Here is a 22,234-nt window from a genome sequence, read left to right as displayed (position 1 = left end):
TGTATCCCCAGATGTCAGGTTTAGACATGTGTGTGTGTTTGTCCACAGGTGTATCCCCAGACGTCAGGTTTAGACAAGTGTGTGTGTTCGTCCACAGGTGTATCCCCAGACGTCAGGTTTAGACAGGTGTGTGTGTTCGTCTACAGGTGTATCCCCAGACGTCAGGTTTAGACAGGTGTGTGTGTTGGTCCACAGGTGTATCCCCAGACGTCAGGTTTAGACAGGTGTGTGTGTTCGTCCACAGGTGTATCCCCAGACGTCAGGTTTAGACAGGTGTGTGTGTTAGTCCACAGGTGTATCCCCAGACGTCAGGTTTAGACAGGTGTGTGTGTTGGTCCACAGGTGTATCCCCAGACGTCAGGTTTAGACAGGTGTGTGTGTTCGTCCACAGGTGTATCCCCAGACGTCAGGTTTAGACAGGTGTGTGTGTTCGTCCACAGGTGTATCCCCAGACGTCAGGTTTAGACAGGTGTGTGTGTTCGTCCACAGGTGTATCCCCAGACGTCAGGTTTAGACAGGTGTGTGTGTTGGTCCACAGGTGTATCCCCAGACGTCAGGTTTAGACAGGTGTGTGTGTTCGTCCACAGGTGTATCCCCAGACGTCAGGTTTAGACAGGTGTGTGTGTTCGTCCACGGGTGTATCCCCAGACGTCAGGTTTAGACAGGTGTGTGTGTTGGTCCACAGGTGTATCCCCAGACGTCAGGTTTAGACAGGTGTGTGTGTTGTTGGTCCACAGGTGTATCCCCAGATGTCAGGTTTAGACATGTGTGTGTGTTTGTCCACAGGTGTATCCCCAGACGTCAGGTTTAGACAGGTGTGTGTGTTGGTCCACAGGTGTATCCCCAGACGTCAGGTTTAGACAGGTGTGTGTGTTCGTCCACAGGTGTATCCCCAGACGTCAGGTTTAGACAGGTGTGTGTGTTCGTCCACAGGTGTATCCCCAGACGTCAGGTTTAGACAGGTGTGTGTGTTCGTCCACAGGTGTATCCCCAGACGTCAGGTTTAGACGTGTGTGTGTTTGTCCACAGGTGTATCCCCAGACGTCAGGTTTAGACAGGTGTGTGTGTTTGTCCACAGGTGTATCCCCAGACGTCAGGTTTAGACAGGTGCGTGTGTTCGTCCACAGGTGTATCCCCAGACGTCAGGTTTAGACAGGTGTGTGTGTTGGTCCACAGGTGTTTCCCCAGACGTCAGGTTTAGACAGGTGTGTGTGTTCGTCCACAGGTGTATCCCCAGACGTCAGGTTTAGACAGGTGTGTGTGTGTTCGTCTACAGGTGTATCCCCAGACGTCAGGTTTAGACAGGTGTGTGTGTTGGTCCACAGGTGTATCCCCAGTCGTCAGGTTTAGACAGGTGTGTGTGTTGTTGGTCCACAGGTGTATCCCCAGATGTCAGGTTTAGACATGTGTGTGTGTTTGTCCACAGGTGTATCCCCAGACGTCAGGTTTAGACAGGTGTGTGTGTTGGTCCACAGGTGTATCCCCGGACGTCAGGTTTAGACATGTGTGTGTGTTCGTCCACAGGTGTATCCCCAGACGTCAGGTTTAGACAGGTGTGTGTGTTCGTCCACAGGTGTATCCCCAGACGTCAGGTTTAGACGTGTGTTTTCGTCCACAGGTGTATCCCCAGACGTCAGGTTTAGACATGTGTGTGTGTTGGTCCACAGGTGTATCCCCAGACGTCAGGTTTAGACAGGTGTGTGTGTTGGTCCACAGGTGTATCCCCAGACGTCAGGTTTAGACAGGTGTGTGTGTTCCTCCACAGGTGTATCCCCAGACGTCAGGTGTGTTTGACGGACCTGTCGGACTATCCCTGCCCGCAGCACGAGTGTGTGACCCGACCAACTGGCTGTGACCAGAACCAGCTCGACCCGGTGTGTGACACAGACAACGTGGAGCACGCCAACCTGTGCCTGCTGAACCTGCGGGGCAAGAGCCTGGCGTACACCGGGCACTGCCAGGCGAGTCACGGACACTGACACACTGATCACACACACACACACACACCTCTGGTGATCAGCCAATCACTCTCACACACATCTCTGATGATCAGCTGATCACACACACACACACACACACATCGCTGATGATCAGCTGATCACACACACACATCTCTGATGATCAGCTGATCACACACACACACACACACATCTCTGATGATCAGCTGATCACACACACACATCTCTGATGATCAGCTGATCACACACACACACACACATCTCTGATGATCAGCTGATCACACACACATCTCTGATGATCAGCTGATCACACACACACACACACACATCTCTGATGATCAGCTGATCACACACACACACACACATCTCTGATGATCAGCAGATCACACACACACATCTCTGATGATCAGCTGATCACACACACACACACACACACACACACACACACACACACATCTCTGATGATCAGCAGATCACACTCTGTCCAGTCCTTCTGTGTCTGACTGAGAGTGAGTCTGTTAGTGTGACTGTACAAGCGTCCTTCAGCTCGAGCTCCACGAGTCTCTCTGCTGTCAAATCTGACATGATTTTATCAAGGAAACGTGAGAATAACTTTGATATTGTTAGTAATATTTCAGCTGGACTGAAGCAGCTTTACTGGATTATCCAGACATCATTTATTAGAAAAATCACGAGTATCAGAAATGATCATCAGGCTTTTGATGAAGGTTTATTAGTTCATCTCTCGATCATCACTGTATTGTTTGCATTATATAATTTAAAACTACAGAGCTTTGATCTGATATTGTGCTGTGTGTGTGTGTGTGTGTGTGTGTGTGTGTGTGTGTGTGTGTGTGTGTGTGTGTGTGTGTGTGTTGCAGGAGTCCTGCCGGAGGCTCGGAGAGGTGTGTTGTGTGTAACGTGTGTGTGTGTGTGTGTGTGTATGTGTGTGTGTGTGTGTGTGTGTGTGTGTGTGTGTGTTTGTGTGTGTGTTGCAGGAGTCCTGCCGGAGGCCTAGAGAGGTGTGTTGTGTGTGTGTGAGTGTGTGTGTTGCAGGAGTCCTGCCGGAGGCCTAGAGAGGTGTGTTGTGTGTGTGTGAGTGTGTGTGTTGCAGGAGTCCTGCCGAAGGCCTAGAGAGGTGTGTTGTGTGTGTGTGAGTGCGTGTGTTGCAGGAGTCCTGCCGAAGGCCTAGAGAGGTGTGTTGTGTGTGTGTGAGTGCGTGTGTTGCAGGAGTCCTGCCGGAGGCCTAGAGAGGTGTGTTGTGTGTGTGTGAGTGTGTGTGTTGCAGGAGTCCTGTCGGAGGCCCAGAGAGGTGTGTTGTGTGTGTGTGAGTGTGTGTGTTGCAGGAGTCCTGCCGGAGGCCCAGAGAGGTGTGTTGTGTGTGTGTGAGTGTGTGTGTTGCAGGAGTCCTGCCGGAGGCCTAGAGAGGTGTGTTGTGTGTGTGTGAGTGTGTGTGTGTGTGTTGCAGGAGTCCTGCCGGAGGCCCAGAGAGGTGTGTTGTGTGTGTGTGAGTGTGTGTGTTGCAGGAGTCCTGCCGGAGGCCTAGAGAGGTGTGTTGTGTGTGTGTGAGTGTGTGTGTTGCAGGAGTCCTGCCGGAGGCCCAGAGAGGTGTGTTGTGTGTGTGTGAGTGTGTGTGTTGCAGGAGTCCTGCCGGAGGCCTAGAGAGGTGTGTTGTGTGTGTGTGAGTGTGTGTGTTGCAGGAGTCCTGCCGGAGGCCCAGAGAGGTGTGTTGTGTGTGTGTGAGTGTGTGTGTTGCAGGAGTCCTGCCGGAGGCCCAGAGAGGTGTGTTGTGTGTGTGTGAGTGTGTGTGTTGCAGGAGTCCTGCCGAAGGCCTAGAGAGGTGTGTTGTGTGTGTGTGAGTGTGTGTGTTGCAGGAGTCCTGCCGGAGGCCCAGAGAGGTGTGTTGTGTGTGTGTGAGTGTGTGTGTTGCAGGAGTCCTGCCGGAGGCCCAGAGAGGTGTGTTGTGTGTGTGTGAGTGCGTGTGTTGCAGGAGTCCTGCCGGAGGCCTAGAGAGGTGTGTTGTGTGTATGTGAGTGTGTGTGTTGCAGGAGTCCTGCCGGAGGCCCAGAGAGGTGTGTTGTGTGTGTGTGAGTGTGTGTGTTGCAGGAGTCCTGCCGGAGGCCTAGAGAGGTGTGTTGTGTGTGTGTGTGTGAGTGTGTGTGTTGCAGGAGTCCTGCCGGAGGCCCAGAGAGGTGTGTTGTGTGTGTGTGAGTGTGTGTGTTGCAGGAGTCCTGCCGGAGGCCCAGAGAGGTGTGTTGTGTGTGTGTGAGTGTGTGTGTTGCAGGAGTCCTGCCGGAGGCCTAGAGAGGTGTGTTGTGTGTGTGTGTGTGAGTGTGTGTGTTGCAGGAGTCCTGCCGGAGGCCCAGAGAGGTGTGTTGTGTGTGTGTGAGTGTGTGTGTTGCAGGAGTCCTGCCGGAGGCCCAGAGAGGTGTGTTGTGTGTGTGTGAGTGTGTGTGTTGCAGGAGTCCTGCCGGAGGCCTAGAGAGGTGTGTTGTGTGTGTGTGTGTGTGTGTTGCAGGAGTCCTGCCGGAGGCCCAGAGAGGTGTGTTGTGTGTGTGTGAGTGTGTGTGTTGCAGGAGTCCTGCCGGAGGCCTAGAGAGGTGTGTTGTGTGTGTGTGTGTGTGTGTGTGTGTGTGTGTGTGTGTGTGTGTGTGTGTGTGTGTGTGTGTGTGTGTGTGTTGCAGGAGTCCTGCCGGAGGCCCAGAGAGGTGTGTTGTGAGTGTGTGAGTGTGTGTGTTGCAGGAGTCCTGCCGGAGGGCTAGAGAGGTGTGTTGTGTGTGTGTGTGTGTGTGTGTTGCAGGAGTCCTGCCGGAGGCCTAGAGAGGTGTGTTGTGTGTGTGTGTGTGTGAGTGTGTGTGTTGCAGGAGTCCTGCCGGAGGCCCAGAGAGGTGTGTTGTGTGTAACGTGTGTGTGTGTGTGTGTGTGTGTGTTGCAGGAGTCCTGCCGGAGGCCTAGAGAGATGTGTTGTGTGTGTGTGAGTGTGTGTGTTGCAGGAGTCCTGCCGAAGGCCTAGAGAGGTGTGTTGTGTGTAACGTGTGTGTCTGTGTGTTGCAGGAGTCCTGCCGGAGGCCCAGAGAGGTGTGTTGTATGTAACGTGTGTGTGTGTGTATTGCAGGAGTCCTGCCGGAGGCCCAGAGAGGTCTGTTGTGTGTAACGTGTGTGTGTGTGTATTGCAGGAGTCCTGCCGGAGGCCCAGAGAGGTGTGTGGCCACAGTGGCGAGAGCTACAGTACGGTGTGTGAGGCGTTCTCAGCTCGCGTGGCTGTGGACTATCAGGGCCGGTGTCACGCAGTCGGGGTCGTGTCGGGGGTGCCGTCGGACTCGGGCTGTAACGCGGTGCCGTGTGCTCCTCTCTCCACCGGCCGGTGCCGGCCCGTCACTCCACCGGGTCAGTGCTGCCGCACGCTCAAGACAAACACTCATTTCATTTAGATTAGATTTACAGACTTTTAATCTCTGTGAACGGTTTGCAGGCGCCTGCTGTCCAGTGTGTGCAGGAATGCTGCAGATCCTCTGGAACAAACAGCAGATGAACATCTTTGCCAAGGTAAATGTGTCACTCCCTCTTCTCCAGTGTTTACAGGGATTTGAGTTGCAGTGGCATCAGTCAGTCAGCAGGGGGCAGTGTTGATCATTACTGACATCAGTCAGCAGGGGGCAGTGTTGATCATTACTGACATCAGTCAGCAGGGGGCAGTGTTGATCATTACTGACATCAGTCAGCAGAGGGCAGTGTTGATCATTACTGACATCAGTCAGCAGAGGGCAGTGTTGATCATTACTGACATCAGTCAGCAGAGGGCAGTGTTGATCATTACTGGCATCAGTCAGCAGAGGGCAGTGTTGATCATTACTGACATCAGTCAGCAGAGGGCAGTGTTGATCATTACTGACATCAGTCAGCAGAGGGCAGTGTTGATCATTACTGACATCAGTCAGCAGGGGGCAGTGTTGATCATTACTGACATCAGTCAGCAGAGGGCAGTGTTGATCATTACTGACATCAGTCAGCAGGGGGCAGTGTTGATCATTACTGACATCAGTCAGCAGAGGGCAGTGTTGATCATTACTGACATCAGTCAGCAGGGGGCAGTGTTGATCATTACTGGCATCAGTCAGCAGAGGGCAGTGTTGATCATTACTGACATCAGTCAGCAGAGGGCAGTGTTGATCATTACTGGCATCAGTCAGCAGGGGGCAGTGTTGATCATTACTGGCATCAGTCAGCAGAGGGCAGTGTTGATCATTACTGGCATCAGTCAGCAGAGGGCAGTGTTGATCATTACTGACATCAGTCAGCAGAGGGCAGTGTTGATCATTACTGACATCAGTCAGCAGGGGGCAGTGTTGATCATTACTGGCATCAGTCAGCAGAGGGCAGTGTTGATCATTACTGACATCAGTCAGCAGGGGGCAGTGTTGATCATTACTGACATCAGTCAGCAGAGGGCAGTGTTGATCATTACTGGCATCAGTCAGCAGAGGGCAGTGTTGATCATTACTGGCATCAGTCAGCAGAGGGCAGTGTTGATCATTACTGGCATCAGTCAGCAGGGGGCAGTGTTGATCATTACTGACATCAGTCAGCAGAGGGCAGTGTTGATCATTACTGGCATCAGTCAGCAGAGGGCAGTGTTGATCATTACTGACATCAGTCAGCAGAGGGCAGTGTTGATCATTACTGACATCAGTCAGCAGAGGGCAGTGTTGATCATTACTGACATCAGTCAGCAGGGGGCAGTGTTGATCATTACTGACATCAGTCAGCAGGGGCAGTGTTGATCATTACTGGCATCAGTCAGCAGAGGGCAGTGTTGATCATTACTGACATCAGTCAGCAGAGGGCAGTGTTGATCATTACTGACATCAGTCAGCAGGGGGCAGTGTTGATCATTACTGACATCAGTCAGCAGGGGGCAGTGTTGATCATTACTGGCATCAGTCAGCAGGGGGCAGTGTTGATCATTACTGACATCAGTCAGCAGGGGGCAGTGTTGATCATTACTGACATCAGTCAGCAGGGGGCAGTGTTGATCATTACTGACATCAGTCAGCAGAGGGCAGTGTTGATCATTACTGGCATCAGTCAGCAGAGGGCAGTGTTGATCATTACTGACATCAGTCAGCAGGGGGCAGTGTTGATCATTACTGACATCAGTCAGCAGAGGGCAGTGTTGATCATTACTGACATCAGTCAGCAGGGGGCAGTGTTGATCATTACTGACATCAGTCAGCAGAGGGCAGTGTTGATCATTACTGACATCAGTCAGCAGAGGGCAGTGTTGATCATTACTGACATCAGTCAGCAGGGGGCAGTGTTGATCATTACTGGCATCAGTCAGCAGGGGGCAGTGTTGATCATTACTGACATCAGTCAGCAGGGGGCAGTGTTGATCATTACTGATATCAGTCAGCAGGGGGCAGTGTTGATCATTACTGGCATCAGTCAGCAGAGGGCAGTGTTGATCATTACTGACATCAGTCAGCAGAGGGCAGTGTTGATCATTACTGGCATCAGTCAGCAGAGGGCAGTGTTGATCATTACTGGCATCAGTCAGCAGAGGGCAGTGTTGATCATTACTGACATCAGTCAGCAGAGGGCAGTGTTGATCATTACTGACATCAGTCAGCAGAGGGCAGTGTTGATCATTACTGGCATCAGTCAGCAGAGGGCAGTGTTGATCATTACTGACATCAGTCAGCAGAGGGCAGTGTTGATCATTACTGGCATCAGTCAGCAGAGGGCAGTGTTGATCATTACTGGCATCAGTCAGCAGGGGGCAGTGTTGATCATTACTGGCATCAGTCAGCAGAGGGCAGTGTTGATCATTACTGACATCAGTCAGCAGGGGGCAGTGTTGATCATTACTGACATCAGTCAGCAGGGGGCAGTGTTGATCATTACTGGCATCAGCAGAGGGCAGTGTTGATCATTACTGACATCAGTCAGCAGAGGGCAGTGTTGATCATTACTGGCATCAGTCAGCAGAGGGCAGTGTTGATCATTACTGGCATCAGTCAGCAGAGGGCAGTGTTGATCATTACTGACATCAGTCAGCAGAGGGCAGTGTTGATCATTACTGACATCAGTCAGCAGAGGGCAGTGTTGATCATTACTGGCATCAGTCAGCAGAGGGCAGTGTTGATCATTACTGACATCAGTCAGCAGAGGGCAGTGTTGATCATTACTGGCATCAGTCAGCAGAGGGCAGTGTTGATCATTACTGGCATCAGTCAGCAGGGGGCAGTGTTGATCATTACTGGCATCAGTCAGCAGAGGGCAGTGTTGATCATTACTGACATCAGTCAGCAGAGGGCAGTGTTGATCATTACTGACATCAGTCAGCAGAGGGCAGTGTTGATCATTACTGGCATCAGTCAGCAGGGGGCAGTGTTGATCATTACTGGCATCAGTCAGCAGAGGGCAGTGTTGATCATTACTGGCATCAGTCAGCAGGGGGCAGTGTTGATCATTACTGACATCAGTCAGCAGAGGGCAGTGTTGATCATTACTGACATCAGTCAGCAGGGGGCAGTGTTGATCATTACTGGCATCAGTCAGCAGAGGGCAGTGTTGATCATTACTGGCATCAGTCAGCAGGGGGCAGTGTTGATCATTACTGACATCAGTCAGCAGAGGGCAGTGTTGATCATTACTGACATCAGTCAGCAGGGGGCAGTGTTGATCATTACTGGCATCAGTCAGCAGGGGGCAGTGTTGATCATTACTGACATCAGTCAGCAGGGGGCAGTGTTGATCATTACTGGCATCAGTCAGCAGAGGGCAGTGTTGATCATTACTGACATCAGTCAGCAGGGGGCAGTGTTGATCATTACTGGCATCAGTCAGCAGGGGGCAGTGTTGATCATTACTGACATCAGTCAGCAGGGGGCAGTGTTGATCATTACTGACATCAGTCAGCAGAGGGCAGTGTTGATCATTACTGACATCAGTCAGCAGGGGGCAGTGTTGATCATTACTGGCATCAGTCAGCAGGGGGCAGTGTTGATCATTACTGACATCAGTCAGCAGAGGGCAGTGTTGATCATTACTGGCATCAGTCAGCAGAGGGCAGTGTTGATCATTACTGACATCAGTCAGCAGGGGGCAGTGTTGATCATTACTGACATCAGTCAGCAGGGGGCAGTGTTGATCATTACTGACATCAGTCAGCAGGGGGCAGTGTTGATCATTACTGACATCAGTCAGCAGGGGGCAGTGTTGATCATTACTGGCATCAGTCAGCAGGGGGCAGTGTTGATCATTACTGACATCAGTCAGCAGGGGGCAGTGTTGATCATTACTGACATCAGTCAGCAGAGGGCAGTGTTGATCATTACTGACATCAGTCAGCAGAGGGCAGTGTTGATCATTACTGACATCAGTCAGCAGAGGGCAGTGTTGATCATTACTGACATCAGTCAGTCAGCAGAGGGCAGTGTTGATCATTACTGGCATCAGTCAGCAGGGGGCAGTGTTGATCATTACTGGAGGGTGAACTGCAACACACATGAACACCATACTCTCTACATCACACACTCTGAGGATATTTCTGCTCTGTAAGCTTTGGGTTATATTTGCGTTTATTAACTTTTATCAGTGAATGTTGACATTCGGGTCCTGGCCTCCCTCCGAAAACCATATTATCTCATGTTATCAATAGGAAAACGTAAGATGTTATCCTGACGTTCAAACACCAACCAACCACTGCTTTGATCAACAAAAAAAAAAAAAAGTATCTAATGTTACAGATGTTGCCTTTCATTAATGGCCAATAACGTCTGGCAGTGTTGTACTAATTAATTCAATATTGCAATCATCACTATTACTCACAGTAGGGACAGTGATGTGAACAAATGAGTGATGCTTTAAATTATGCGGCCTGTTGAGGTAATGTGTACATGTGCTAAGAGATAAACGACTGTGTGTGTGTGTGTGTGTTTCAGTTGAACCGCAATCAGCCGGTGACGCTGCACGACATCCTGAAGATCCTGCGGCTGCACATCTCTGTTCCTCAGTGCGACATCTTCGGCTATCTGAGCATCGACTCCGAGATCATCGTCCTCATCGTGCCTGTGGACCAGCAGCCGACGCCACTGCAGGTGTGTGTGTGTGTGTGTGTGTGTGTGTGATGACCACAACCGATCACACAATCGACCACAACTGAATGAGTTATTAAAATAATAAAAAACGAAATGCTCGTGTGAATTTATGCACCACAACATTATAATGCACAGTATGAAAAATGGATATTCATTTTGAAGTTTGAAATAAGCAATTGAATAAGTAACATCAACCAATATAACATATTTTCTAACATAACAAAAAAAAAAAATCTTTCATTTGGCCAATAACCGATAGAGGTTAATTCAGGATAATTAGGACATGTTTTGGCAAAAAGTGTCCCAATTTCCCAGAATTCACCCTAGTGAAAACGTAATTTATGAATTTTTTTTTTTTTTTTAAGATCTATCCTTTAAAAATGACTGTTGTCTGGATGAATCTCACTCATATCAAGTAATAATTTCGAGTATTTTGACTGTTTCTTTGTTGAACCTCAGTCTGTGTTGTTCATCTCCACACTCGTGTTCCAGTGAGCATCTGTGTTCCCGTGATGAACGAGCGGCTCAGTCCCGGAGCAGGCTTTCACACTCTTGCATCATGTGCTCCAGATGCTCTACAACTGCCTAAAAATATTAAAGCTGTCTACAAGGACTTAATGCCCTATTTCTGCCCAGTGGAACTGAAAGATGTGTGTGTGTGTGTGTGTGCGCAGATTGAAGCCTGCAGTAAAGAGGCAGAGAAGATCGACTCGCTCATCAACTCGGGCAGCCCGACGCTGGTGTCCCACGTGCCTCTGTCGGCGTTCCTGCACTCGGAGCTCCAGCTCTCCACCGTCAGCTTCTCGTCGGCCTCGTCCCTCTCTCTCTCCCTCGGCCTGCTCTCCTCCTCCCTCATCCTGTCTTTTCACATCTTTTCTCCTCAGAACCTCTGACCTTCACAGGTCACCTGACTGGAAACTGTCCCGGTCCACCATTACGCTGCAAACTGACAATCAAATTCAGCATCAGCATCAGGAGATGGACTTTCTTCTCACTATTAAGGACCTTCTCAAAAGGAAGCCGTTTCTCAAGGTCAAGTGAAACAGGAAACGGAAGAAACATGTCGAGTTCAGACGATTGCTGCTTTTAGATCTCTCACGGACCCGATTTACACAAGCACATATCAGCTTTCTATAGAAGCCTGTTTCTGCCACCAAATAAAAAAAATGTAAAAGGTAATTGTGACTTTTTCTCTTTTTATTTTATTTTATTACTTTTTAACCTTTTCCCGCAATTGTGAGTTTATATCACGCAATTCTGAGAAAAAAGTCAGAATAGTCACTTAAAAAGTCACAACAGCAACAAAAAAAAGTCAGAATTTTGGCTAAACCGTAATTGCGAGAAAAAAAAGTGATAATTGATTTAGAGTCGTAATTGCTATAATAAGTCAAAATTGTGAGTTAAAAATTTGGAATTATCTGAAAAAAGTCAGATTTATGAGGTAAAAAGTCGCAATAGTGAGAAAAAAATTGCAATTGTGAGATTGTTTTTAATTGAGTTAGTCGCAATTGCGATAAAAAGTCAGAATTGTGAGATAAAGTCGCAATTATAAGTCAGAATTGTGAGTTAAAAAGTCGCAATTTGCGATAAAAAAGTCAGAATTGTGAGTTAAAAAGTCGCAATTGTGATAAAAAGTCAGAATTGTGAGATAAAAAGTTGCAATTATAAGTCAGAATTATGAGTTAAAAAGTCGCAATAGTGAGAAAAAAATCTGAATTAAGTCGCAATTGTGAGATTTTTTTTATTGAGTTAGTCGCAATTGCGATAAAAAGTCAGAATTGTGAGATAAAGTCACAATTATAAGTCAGAATTGTGATATAAAAAGTCGCAATTGCAATTAAAAGTCCGAATTGTGAGATAAAAAGTCGCTATTGTGATAAAAGTCAGAATTGTGAGATAAAAAGTCGCTATTGTGATAAAAGTCAGAATTGTGAGATAAAAAGTCGCTATTGTGATAAAAGTCAGAATTGTGAGATAAAAAGTCGCAGTTGCGAGAAAAGGTCAGAACTGAGTTAAACCTGTTTAATTTTTATTCTGTGGCAGAAACAAGCTTCCACAGCTTTCAAGAGGCCTGAGGATAAGTTTTATTTTAAATATGATATATTGTTTGAAATATTGTATTGTTCCTTTAATGTTGATCAATTAAAAACCCAGAAAAGAGGAGCCCAGCCATGTAAACAAATATGACAATCGTACTGCTTATCCGTAAAGTGGTAAACACAATATGCCTTGCTTATAAATTTATATATATAAATAAATGTATGTGTATAGATTTTTTTTTTTAATGAAGTATTGCAAAACCTTTATGTTCATAAGAGAAGCAAAATGTTCTATTTTGAGATGTTTTTTCTGACGATTTTAAAGCTAATGCCTGCATGATTGACAGTGTTTTTACAGAATGTGTTGTATTGTCGAGTTGTGTTTCTGTCTGCACCACATTAAGGGCCCTTGTTTCAATCAGTATTATTTGGCTTAGGCAGCTGTGTAGCAGTGTAGGGCCTTACTGTGTCTGTCCGTCTCACTGTATGTGTGTAACACTTCCCATGTATATTTTTATATGATAATAATAAATGTGATCATATTGCCGAAGGATTTCATCTGAATGCTCTAGTTTATATCCTGGTTTAGACTCGGTCATACAAGCAAATAATGGAACCCTCTAGGCTACTTGGTGCCAGTAAAAATCTGTTTGGAAAGAAATTAATACTTTTATTCATCAAGGATGCATTAAATTGATCAAAAGTGACAGTAAAGACATTTATAATGGTACAAAAGATTATATTTCAAATAAATGCTGTTCTTTTGAACTTTCTATCCATTCAAGAATCCTGAAAAATAAAATGTATGACGGTTTCCTCAGAAATCTGAAGCAGCACAACTGTTTTACACACTGATAATAATCCTAAATGTTTCTTGATCATCAAATCATCATATTAGAGTGATTTCTGGAGGATCATGTGACACTGAAGACTGGAGTAATGATGCTGAACATTCAGCTTTGATCACAGGAATAAATTACACTTTACTGTATATTCACATAGAGAACAGATGATTTACACTGGAATAATATTTCACTGTTTCTACTGTATTTCTGATCAAATAAATGCAGCTTTAGTGAGCAGAAGAGACTCTTTCAGACACATTAAAAACTCTTCCCTACCTAAACCATTATAGATCATTAACTATTACTTTAATTATATATATATATATATGGAAACACTTTACTTGAAGGGGTGTGCATAAGACTGACATGAATATGAAGGAGGTTTTATGCATGTTAATGACAATTGTCATTAAGTGTCATTCGCTCAATTATGTAATTTTTAATGCAAAGATGACATTGTTTGAGATGACAACTTGACATAAAATAATACATCATAACCTATCATATATGTGTCATAAACATGACATAGCAGATTAATCATCAAACTTAAGAAACTACTTAGCTTTATGGGTTAACATTACATTAGAAATATGCTCTGCAACAGTATCATCTAATCGTCCACATGAGAGCTGATGTCCAACAGTTGACGTGTGTTCTGTTCTCTGGGTTTGTTCCAGTCAGTCTGTGTGTTTCACATCACTCATCAACCCTCGTCTTCAGAAACACACAGTTCTACAGAGATCAGATGAATCCGATCACTTTTATTAATAAGGAATACCTAAAAATGTAACAAAACAAAAAAGCCCAGAAGGATTTTCAAGATTTCTTTTATTATGTTCCACAGAAGAAAGTCATTCAGGTTTGGAGCAACATGAGAGAGACTGTTTCAAATTAACCATTTCAAATGATACTGCTGTTCTTTTGCTGTTTTAGTTTCCAAGACTTTTTGTTGCCTAAAGTCTGGCGATTTTCCTTTATTGCAATACTGAGTTACTCAACATATGATCAGTGGGTTAGACCAGCAAAACAGGAAGTGACTGTCATTTCTAGAGAAGAGCTAGAGCGACTGACATCATCAGATGACCACTGCAAACACGCGAGTGTGAGCGCTTCAGGGGCCTGTTTCAGAAAGGAGGTTCAGTGAAAACTCTGAGTATGTTAACCCTGAAAAGAGGGATACTCTGGGTTTTCTGTTTCAGAATGGGAGGTATGTTAAACCTGAGAAAGCAGAGTAAGTCAAGCCCGTTTCTGAAAGAGAGGGGTAACTTATACTCAGAGTCAGTTACCATGGTAACTTACTCTGTGAACCTAACCTGGTCGGGAGCAGGTTTTCTTCAGTAAACCCAGAGTTTCTATCGGTCTCCTCCCCATTTTTAAAGAGGAAGTGCTGTTTAAACACCTCATTCATTCTTTCAGTACATTTTTATTAATCAAATTAATCTTTTATTAATAAATAAAATATTGCTATTTTTACTGCAGTTTTTTTCTATTTTTTTTAATAAGATGAAGTCTATATATCTCCTTAACTGGCAACTGAAAATACAGTAGTAGATTCGAGTTACATAATGTAGTTCTAAACAAATTCTACAGAATTAAACTGTGACATTTACTGATGATCACTGAACTGTGTTGATCTGTGCACCAGAAGTTGATGGACCGTCCTCCTGCGGTTCTTCCACACTCTGAGGGCGAGGGGAGAGATACGAATACCCGTTTATACTTAGATTTAAACTTTGATTCTATAGGCCACTCCACATAAAAATGTGAAATAATCTGAATGTGTAGACTGTTTGAGACACATAATGTTAACATTACCTCTGTAGGCCTCTCTGTGGCAGCAGAAACTCTTTATCCCCATCGTCCTGTGAAGATGAGCATTTGGTCGATTGCACTTTATAACACTATTTGTCATAATTTCTGGTGTATTGAGTGGCTACTTACGACTGCCTGGGGTTCTGTTGGGACAGGAGGCTCCAAAAGACAGATATCACCATCATCTGTTGGGACTAACAAAAAACCCAACCCAAAGTAAAATAAATGGAAATATCAAAAATAGCCTATATAAAAAACAACACATATGTAAACCTCTTACATTTTATGAAGGCCCTTGGATCTTTGGGACTGGCTCTGAAGTCCCTCCAGGAATTCCCTCAGCTGTAAATGCTGATGCCCTGCTGGACACTGGATGCTATTTAGTTATTTAATATGTCAAATGTTTGTAAAGTCAGGCCTACACCCATGATATGCTCAAGCCTTACTTGACTGAATTATGTTTTTAGATTTAATTTTCAGCTGCTGCCATGTTCTTCTAATACCTGCAGGATTGTCCCTACATGAAAATTAAAATTAGGTTGAATAACACTCTGTTCTTCCAGTTTCACCTCTGATATTATAACAGTTGGGTAAGTTACTTGTATTACTAACGACAAATGACATCTTCAACAGTGTAATTAGATTAATGTAATAATGACTATCTTTAGAAAGTATTGGTCTACTTATTACTAAATCCCATATCAACCTCAACCACTTGAACAATACTAGGAGAGACAAGAAACTGCACTTTTAAAGCTTTCAAATAAACAATATTGTCAGGGTTTACAGATGATACAGACAAGATGGTAAGTTTAATGCTTTAATTGCAGAATGAATCGGAGATGAAGACAAAAGGTGAGTAACAGCAACACAGATAATCAGAATATGCTTAGCTGAATGGTAAAGTCTTTCTTTCTTTCTTTCTTTCTTTCTTTCAGGTGAAGATGATGGAGGATCGATGAAGATGGCTGGCAGACAGATAGATAGATAGATAGATAGAAGGCGATCGTGTCTCAGGTAAGTGACCAGATAAGTGTTCAGGGAGTCTGTGAGTCATGAAATGACGAGACCAGACAAGTGACTGCAGGGAGAGTGCACCTAATAAAGGGAGTGCTGGTGATGGGACACAGGTGACGGTGATCAGTAGTCCGGGGATAATGAGCGGGAGAATGAATGAGTGGGAGGAGGTGATGATGAACGTGGTGGAGATGGAATCCTGACAAATATACAATTGCATGAATTATTCTTCAATTGACCAAAGTGTGTAGAGGGAGAAGGTTACATTAAAAATATACCTTTTAAAAATGTATGTTAAATATACAGAATTGTTCTAGTCTAATGCAATTACATCAGATTTTACTTTAAATTACAGAAGAATTAAGAGTAATCCCTTTAATTAAATTACAGCATTAATGTTCTAATACTGTAAAATTACAGTAATAGTGTTCGTACTGGTGAGAAATATGAAGACCTCTTTTTGTCTGGCGCTGTTGCCATGGTGACTCATAATTTCTGCGCTCCATTGATAATGGCAAACACGAGTGTGAGTGCTTCAGGTGTGTGAGATCTCAGTGTGTGCGCTTCAGGTGTGTGAGATCTCAGTGTGAGCGCTTCAGGTGTGTGAGATCTCAGTGTGAGTGCTTCAGGTGTGTGAGATCTCAGTGTGTGCGCTTCAGGTGTGTGAGATCTCAGTGTGAGCGCTTCAGGTGTGTGAGATCTCAGTGTGAGCGCTTCAGGTGTGTGAGATCTCAGTGTGAGCGCTTCAGGTGTGTGAGTGTGAGCGCTTCAGGTGTGTGAGATCTCAGTGTGAGCGCTTCAGGTGTGTGAGATCTCAGTGTGAGAGCTTCAGGTGTGTGAGATCTCAGTGTGAGCGCTTCAGGTGTGTGAGATCTCAGTGTGAGCGCTTCAGGTGTGTGAGATCTCAGTGTGAGCGCTTCAGGTGTGTGAGATCTCAGTGTGAGCGCTTCAGGTGTGTGAGATCTCAGTGTGAGCGATTCAGGTGTGTGAGATCTCAGACACACGAGTGTGAGCGCTTCAGGTGTGTGAGATCTCAGTGTGAGCGCTTCAGGTGTGTGAGATCTCAGTGTGAGCGCTTCAGGTGTGTGAGATCTCAGACACACGAGTGTGAGCGCTTCAGGTGTGTGAGATCTCAGTGTGAGCGCTTCAGGTGTGTGAGATCTCAAACACACGAGTGTGAGTGCTTCAGGTGTGTGAGATCTCAGTGTGAGCGCTTCAGGTGTGTGAGATCTCAGTGTGAGCGCTTCAGGTGTGTGAGATCTCAGTGTGAGTGCTTCAGGTGTGTGAGATCTCAGTGTGAGCGCTTCAGGTGTGTGAGATCTCAGACACACGAGTGTGAGCGCTTCAGGTGTGTGAGATCTCAGTGTGAGCGCTTCAGGTGTGTGAGATCTCAGTGTGAGTGCTTCAGGTGTGTGAGATCTCAGTGTGAGCGCTTCAGGTGTGTGAGATCTCAGTGTGAGCGCTTCAGGTGTGTGAGATCCCAGTGTGAGCGCTTCAGGTGTGTGAGATCTCAGTGTGAGCGCTTCAGGTGTGTGAGATCTCAGTGTGAGCGCTTCAGGTGTGTGAGATCTTAGTGTGAGTGCTTCAGGTGTGTGAGATCTCAGTGTGAGCGCTTCAGGTGTGTGAGATCTCAAACACACGAGTGTGAGCGCTTCAGGTGTGTGAGATCTCAGACACACGAGTGTGTGCGCTTCAGGTGTGTGAGATCTCAGTGTGTGCGCTTCAGGTGTGTGAGATCTCAGACACACGAGTGTGAGCACTTCAGGTGTGTGAGATCTCAGACACACGAGTGTGAGCACTTCAGGTGTGTGAGATCTCAGACACACGAGTGTGAGCACTTCAGGCATGCGCGTAATTTGCACGGGGGTTACGGGGGTCATGACCCCCTCAAAAATCAAATCCAGCTAATATAACCCCCCCAATATCATCACATCATTCAGATTAAAATAAATATGAAATATTCAGAATGAACACTTTTGTTCGTTTTCTTTATTAATTTCATTTGCCAGCAAGAAAGATAGTATTATATTTTAAATAATCTGTAATGTACCCCCCCCGCCCACCGCACCGACTACTTGGTATTACCCAACCCGCTTTCTCTACCAAGTTTGTTCACTATTTTGCGCATGCGCAGTCACTGTGATGAATGCTTGGAGAAAGGTGCATGATGAAAAGGAGACTGAAAGGCAGCCAGTCGAGCCAGACAACAATTTTTCATTGTTGGTCGACACCAGCCAATAAGAGGAAAAATCCTGACCAAACGGAGGTACCCCTATTGCTAAGTTAGCTGTTAAGTTAGCTCCGCGTTTCTCAAAGTGTGGTGCGCGGGCGCGGGCGCGGGCGCGGCCCACTGGTGGGGAATAACGTAGAGACATGACAAGTGGGGCGCGACAAACAGGTTTTGTGCCCATCTTTTTAATTCCTTTATTTATTGACCGTACACTCAAAACAAAACAAAGACACATTTAAATGTAAGCCTTACTTAACCTTTTCACACGTAAGTTTAAAAGTTTAAAAAAAGTTTTTTAAAAGTGTTTCAAGGCGACCGTTATTGATCGTAGTATCACTTTATGGTTCCCATGGAGACGCGTCATTCATTGCTTGTCACACCGCGCTGAATGAATGATGATCTGCTTTTATTTCCTTTTTTATTCAAAATTTCACAAATTTGTTAGCTATTAGGATATATCTGATATTCCGATTGTCAAATATGTGCAAGTGGATGTGTTTTGTTGTTCAAACACCTTATAACGATTGCGTTAGTTGAGCTGTATGTGCAACGTATTTTAGGTATCTTATTAAAATAGCTAAAAAAAAAAAAAAAACGTACATTATTAGGAATTTACCACCTCCGGCCCAATTTGAGATTATTTATTTATTTATTTATTTATTGTTCTTTTTGCATGGAGTTTGCTAAGTGACAAAATGAATCAAAGCACAACTAACGTTAGTCCACACAATTTTCTCAGTTTCTGAATTTGATGTTATCAGAGGCTAAATGCAAACACAATTTTTTTTTATCTACTTTTGAGTCTTATTTCTTGCAAAGTGATAATATAATTGCACTTTCATTTTCTCTATTTGAAAGTTTTTAATGCTGTTATTTGATGTTAAGTTTTTAAAATGTGATGTTAATAAAATACATTTTAACAGTTAAACTTAAAGCCTAGTTTATTAACATTTTGTTGGGGCGATTGGGGACAGGTGGGGCTCGGAACCCTTTCCTACCTCTGAAGTGGGGAATGGCAGAAAAAGTTTGAGAAACACTGAGTTAGCTGATGATTTGTTTTGTTGACTGGAGTTGGCTGGCTAGATGTTCGTTTGCCAGTGTCTTATGAGGTAAAGCCAGAGGGTGCCAGGGACTGTGTAGAACCAATGTCACTGAACTGTAACTTAAGTTGCTGTTTGCTCCAATACAGTCACACGTTTTGGGGGGGATTGCATAATTTACTTGTGACTAGAGATGTCATCCATTGACAGCTAGCTGCTATGGGCTAGTTCAGAGGTTACGCCACTCCTTTTGAGCGTGCACACCTGTACTGTACACACATACAATAAATTGACAACATTTGTTGCACACTTGAAACAAAATGTCTTCAAAAGTATGTAGAAGGTGGTTACATTTATTTCCATTCCAGTAACTTCACACATTACATTTCCGTTTGCACTTGTAGGCTATGCTGCTTTAATTTCTTTGTTCCTACTATTTCGTTTATTTTCTTGAACTGCTATTTCTTATTCTGGACTGCCACCTACGGGATAGAAAAGGCAACAGCCTAGTAATTATGTGAATAAAAATCTACATGTTTGAATGGCCAAAAAAAGGATAAATCATAGGTGGTATTCCACACATTACCTTGGTGTTAGGGTTGCCTACTCTGCACATGTCATTGAAAGTGAGTGGTAACTTCAGTCATTTGCATTTATCGTGCTAAAAATCTGACACCAGACACTATGCTGATGCCTTACCCAAAGGGAAAATTATAATAAAAGAGTGACATGTTGAACTTTAAAGTCTATAATGTTGGTTTGGCTGTTAATTGAAATGGATGCATGCATGTGATTAATTTAGATTAATTAATCAGAGTATGTAATTCATTAGATTTTTTTTTAAATCAATTGACAGCCCTAAATATTATTATTATTATTTTGTGGCAATCTTAATGTGCTAGTAAGTGGGCAAAAGGTGTTTGAAATGCTTTCCAACTTTTTGGTGAGGGAACATGCATTCTCCAAAACTGATTAGGATATACCGCCTTTCTCAAACCATCTGAACATTAACTGAGATTTTTATATATATCAGGAAGAGGGAAATGGCCAAGGAGGCGATAAGAGAGAGACAGATGACCAGAGAGAGAGAGAGAAGGAGGCGACAGAGGAGGTACAGAAATTGTAGAAGGAGAGAGAGAAGGAGGCGACAGAGGAGATACAGCAATTGAAGGAGAGAGAGAAGGTGGTAACAGAGGAGGTACAGCAATTGAAGAAGGAGAGAGAGGAGGAGGTGACAGAGGAGGTACAGCAATTGAAGAAGGAGAGAGAGAAGGAGGTGACAGAGGAGGTACAGCAATTGAAGAAGGAGAGAGAGAAGGAGGCGACAGAGGAGATACAGCAATTGAAGAAGGAGAGAGAGAAGGAGGTGACAGAGGAGGTACAGCAATTGAAGAAGGAGAGAGAGAAGGAGGTGACAGAGGAGGTACAGCAATTGAAGAAGGAGAGAGAGAAGGAGGTGACAGAGGAGGTACAGCAATTGAAGAAGGAGAGAGAGGAGGAGGTGACAGAGGAGGTACAGCAATTGAAGAAGGAGAGAGAGAAGGGGGTGACAGAGGAGGTACAGCAATTGAAGAAGGAGAGAGAGAAGGAGGCGACAGAGGAGATACAGCAATTGAAGGAGAGAGAGAAGGTGGTAACAGAGGAGGTACAGCAATTGAAGAAGGAGAGAGAGAAGGAGGTGACAGAGGAGGTACAGCAATTGAAGAAGGAGAGAGAGGAGGAGGTGACAGAGGAGGTACAGCAATTGAAGAAGGAGAGAGAGAAGGGGGTGACAGAGGAGGTACAGCAATTGAAGAAGGAGAGAGAGAAGGAGGCGACAGAGGAGATACAGCAATTGAAGGAGAGAGAGAAGGTGGTAACAGAGGAGGTACAGCAATTGAAGAAGGAGAGAGAGGAGGAGGTGACAGAGGAGGTACAGCAATTGAAGAAGGAGAGAGAGAAGGAGGTGACAGAGGAGGTACAGCAATTGAAGAAGGAGAGAGAGGAGGAGGTGACAGAGGAGGTACAGCAATTGAAGAAGGAGAGAGAGAAGGTGGTAACAGAGGAGGTACAGCAATTGAAGAAGGAGAGAGAGAAGGTGGTAACAGAGGAGGTACAGCAATTGAAGAAGGAGAGAGAGAAGGAGGTGACAGAGGAGGTACAGCAATTGAAGAAGGAGAGAGAGAAGGAGGTGACAGAGGAGGTACAGCAATTGAAGAAGGAGAGAGAGGAGGAGGTGACAGAGGAGGTACAGCAATTGAAGAAGGAGAGAGAGGAGGAGGTGACAGAGGAGGTACAGCAATTGAAGAAGGAGAGAGAGAAGGAGGTGACAGAGGTGGTACAGCAATTGAAGAAGGAGAGAGAGAAGGAGGTGACAGAGGAGGTACAGCAATTGAAGAAGGAGAGAGAGGAGGAGGTGACAGAGGAGGTACAGCAATTGAAGAAGGAGAGAGAGAAGGGGGTGACAGAGGAGGTACAGCAATTGAAGAAGGAGAGAGAGAAGGAGGCGACAGAGGAGATACAGCAACTGAAGGAGAGAGAGAAGGTGGTAACAGAGGAGGTACAGCAATTGAAGAAGGAGAGAGAGGAGGAGGTGACAGAGGAGGTACAGCAATTGAAGAAGGAGAGAGAGAAGAAGGCGACAGAGGAGATACAGCAATTGAAGGAGAGAGAGAAGGTGGTAACAGAGGAGGTACAGCAATTGAAGAAGGAGAGAGAGAAGGTGGTAACAGAGGAGGTACAGCAATTGAAGAAGGAGAGAGAGAAGGAGGCGACAGAGGAGATACAGCAATTGAAGGAGAGAGAGAAGGTGGTAACAGAGGAGGTACAGCAATTGAAGAAGGAGAGAGAGAGAAGGGGGTGACAGAGGAGGTACAGCAATTGAAGAAGGAGAGAGAGAAGGAGGTGATAGAGGAGGTACAGCAATTGAAGAAGGAGAGAGAGAAGGAGGCGACAGAGGAGATACAGCAATTGAAGGAGAGAGAGAGAAGGTGGTAACAGAGGAGGTACAGCAATTGAAGAAGGAGAGAGAGGAGGAGGTGACAGAGGAGGTACAGCAATTGAAGAAGGAGAGAGAGAAGGAGGCGACAGAGGAGATACAGCAATTGAAGGAGAGAGAGAAGGTGGTAACAGAGGAGGTACAGCAATTGAAGAAGGAGAGAGAGAAGGAGGTGACAGAGGAGGTACAGCAATTGAAGAAGGGGAGAGAGGAG

At 45.3% G+C, this 22,234-nt stretch overlaps 1 protein-coding gene across 1 annotated transcript in view; it reads left to right on the top strand.

Annotated features, from left to right (window-relative positions):
• reck (reversion-inducing-cysteine-rich protein with kazal motifs) overlaps positions 1-12,649 on the top strand; it is a 96,474-nt gene extending 83,825 nt beyond the window's left edge. The window contains exons 17-21 of the mRNA XM_079863593.1: positions 1,766-1,961; positions 5,135-5,345; positions 5,431-5,504; positions 9,905-10,060; positions 10,735-12,649. Coding sequence (XP_079719719.1) covers positions 1,766-1,961; positions 5,135-5,345; positions 5,431-5,504; positions 9,905-10,060; positions 10,735-10,953 — 856 coding nt within the window. The 3' untranslated portion in view covers positions 10,954-12,649. The remainder of the gene's footprint in view (positions 1-1,765; positions 1,962-5,134; positions 5,346-5,430; positions 5,505-9,904; positions 10,061-10,734) is intronic.
• Positions 12,650-22,234: the final 9,585 nt, after the last annotated feature.

This window comes from Squalius cephalus, assembly GCF_949319135.1.
Source record: "Squalius cephalus genome assembly, chromosome: 25".
Classification (NCBI taxonomy): Eukaryota; Metazoa; Chordata; class Actinopteri; order Cypriniformes; family Leuciscidae; genus Squalius; species Squalius cephalus.
This window is presented reverse-complemented; position numbering and strand designations above follow the sequence as displayed.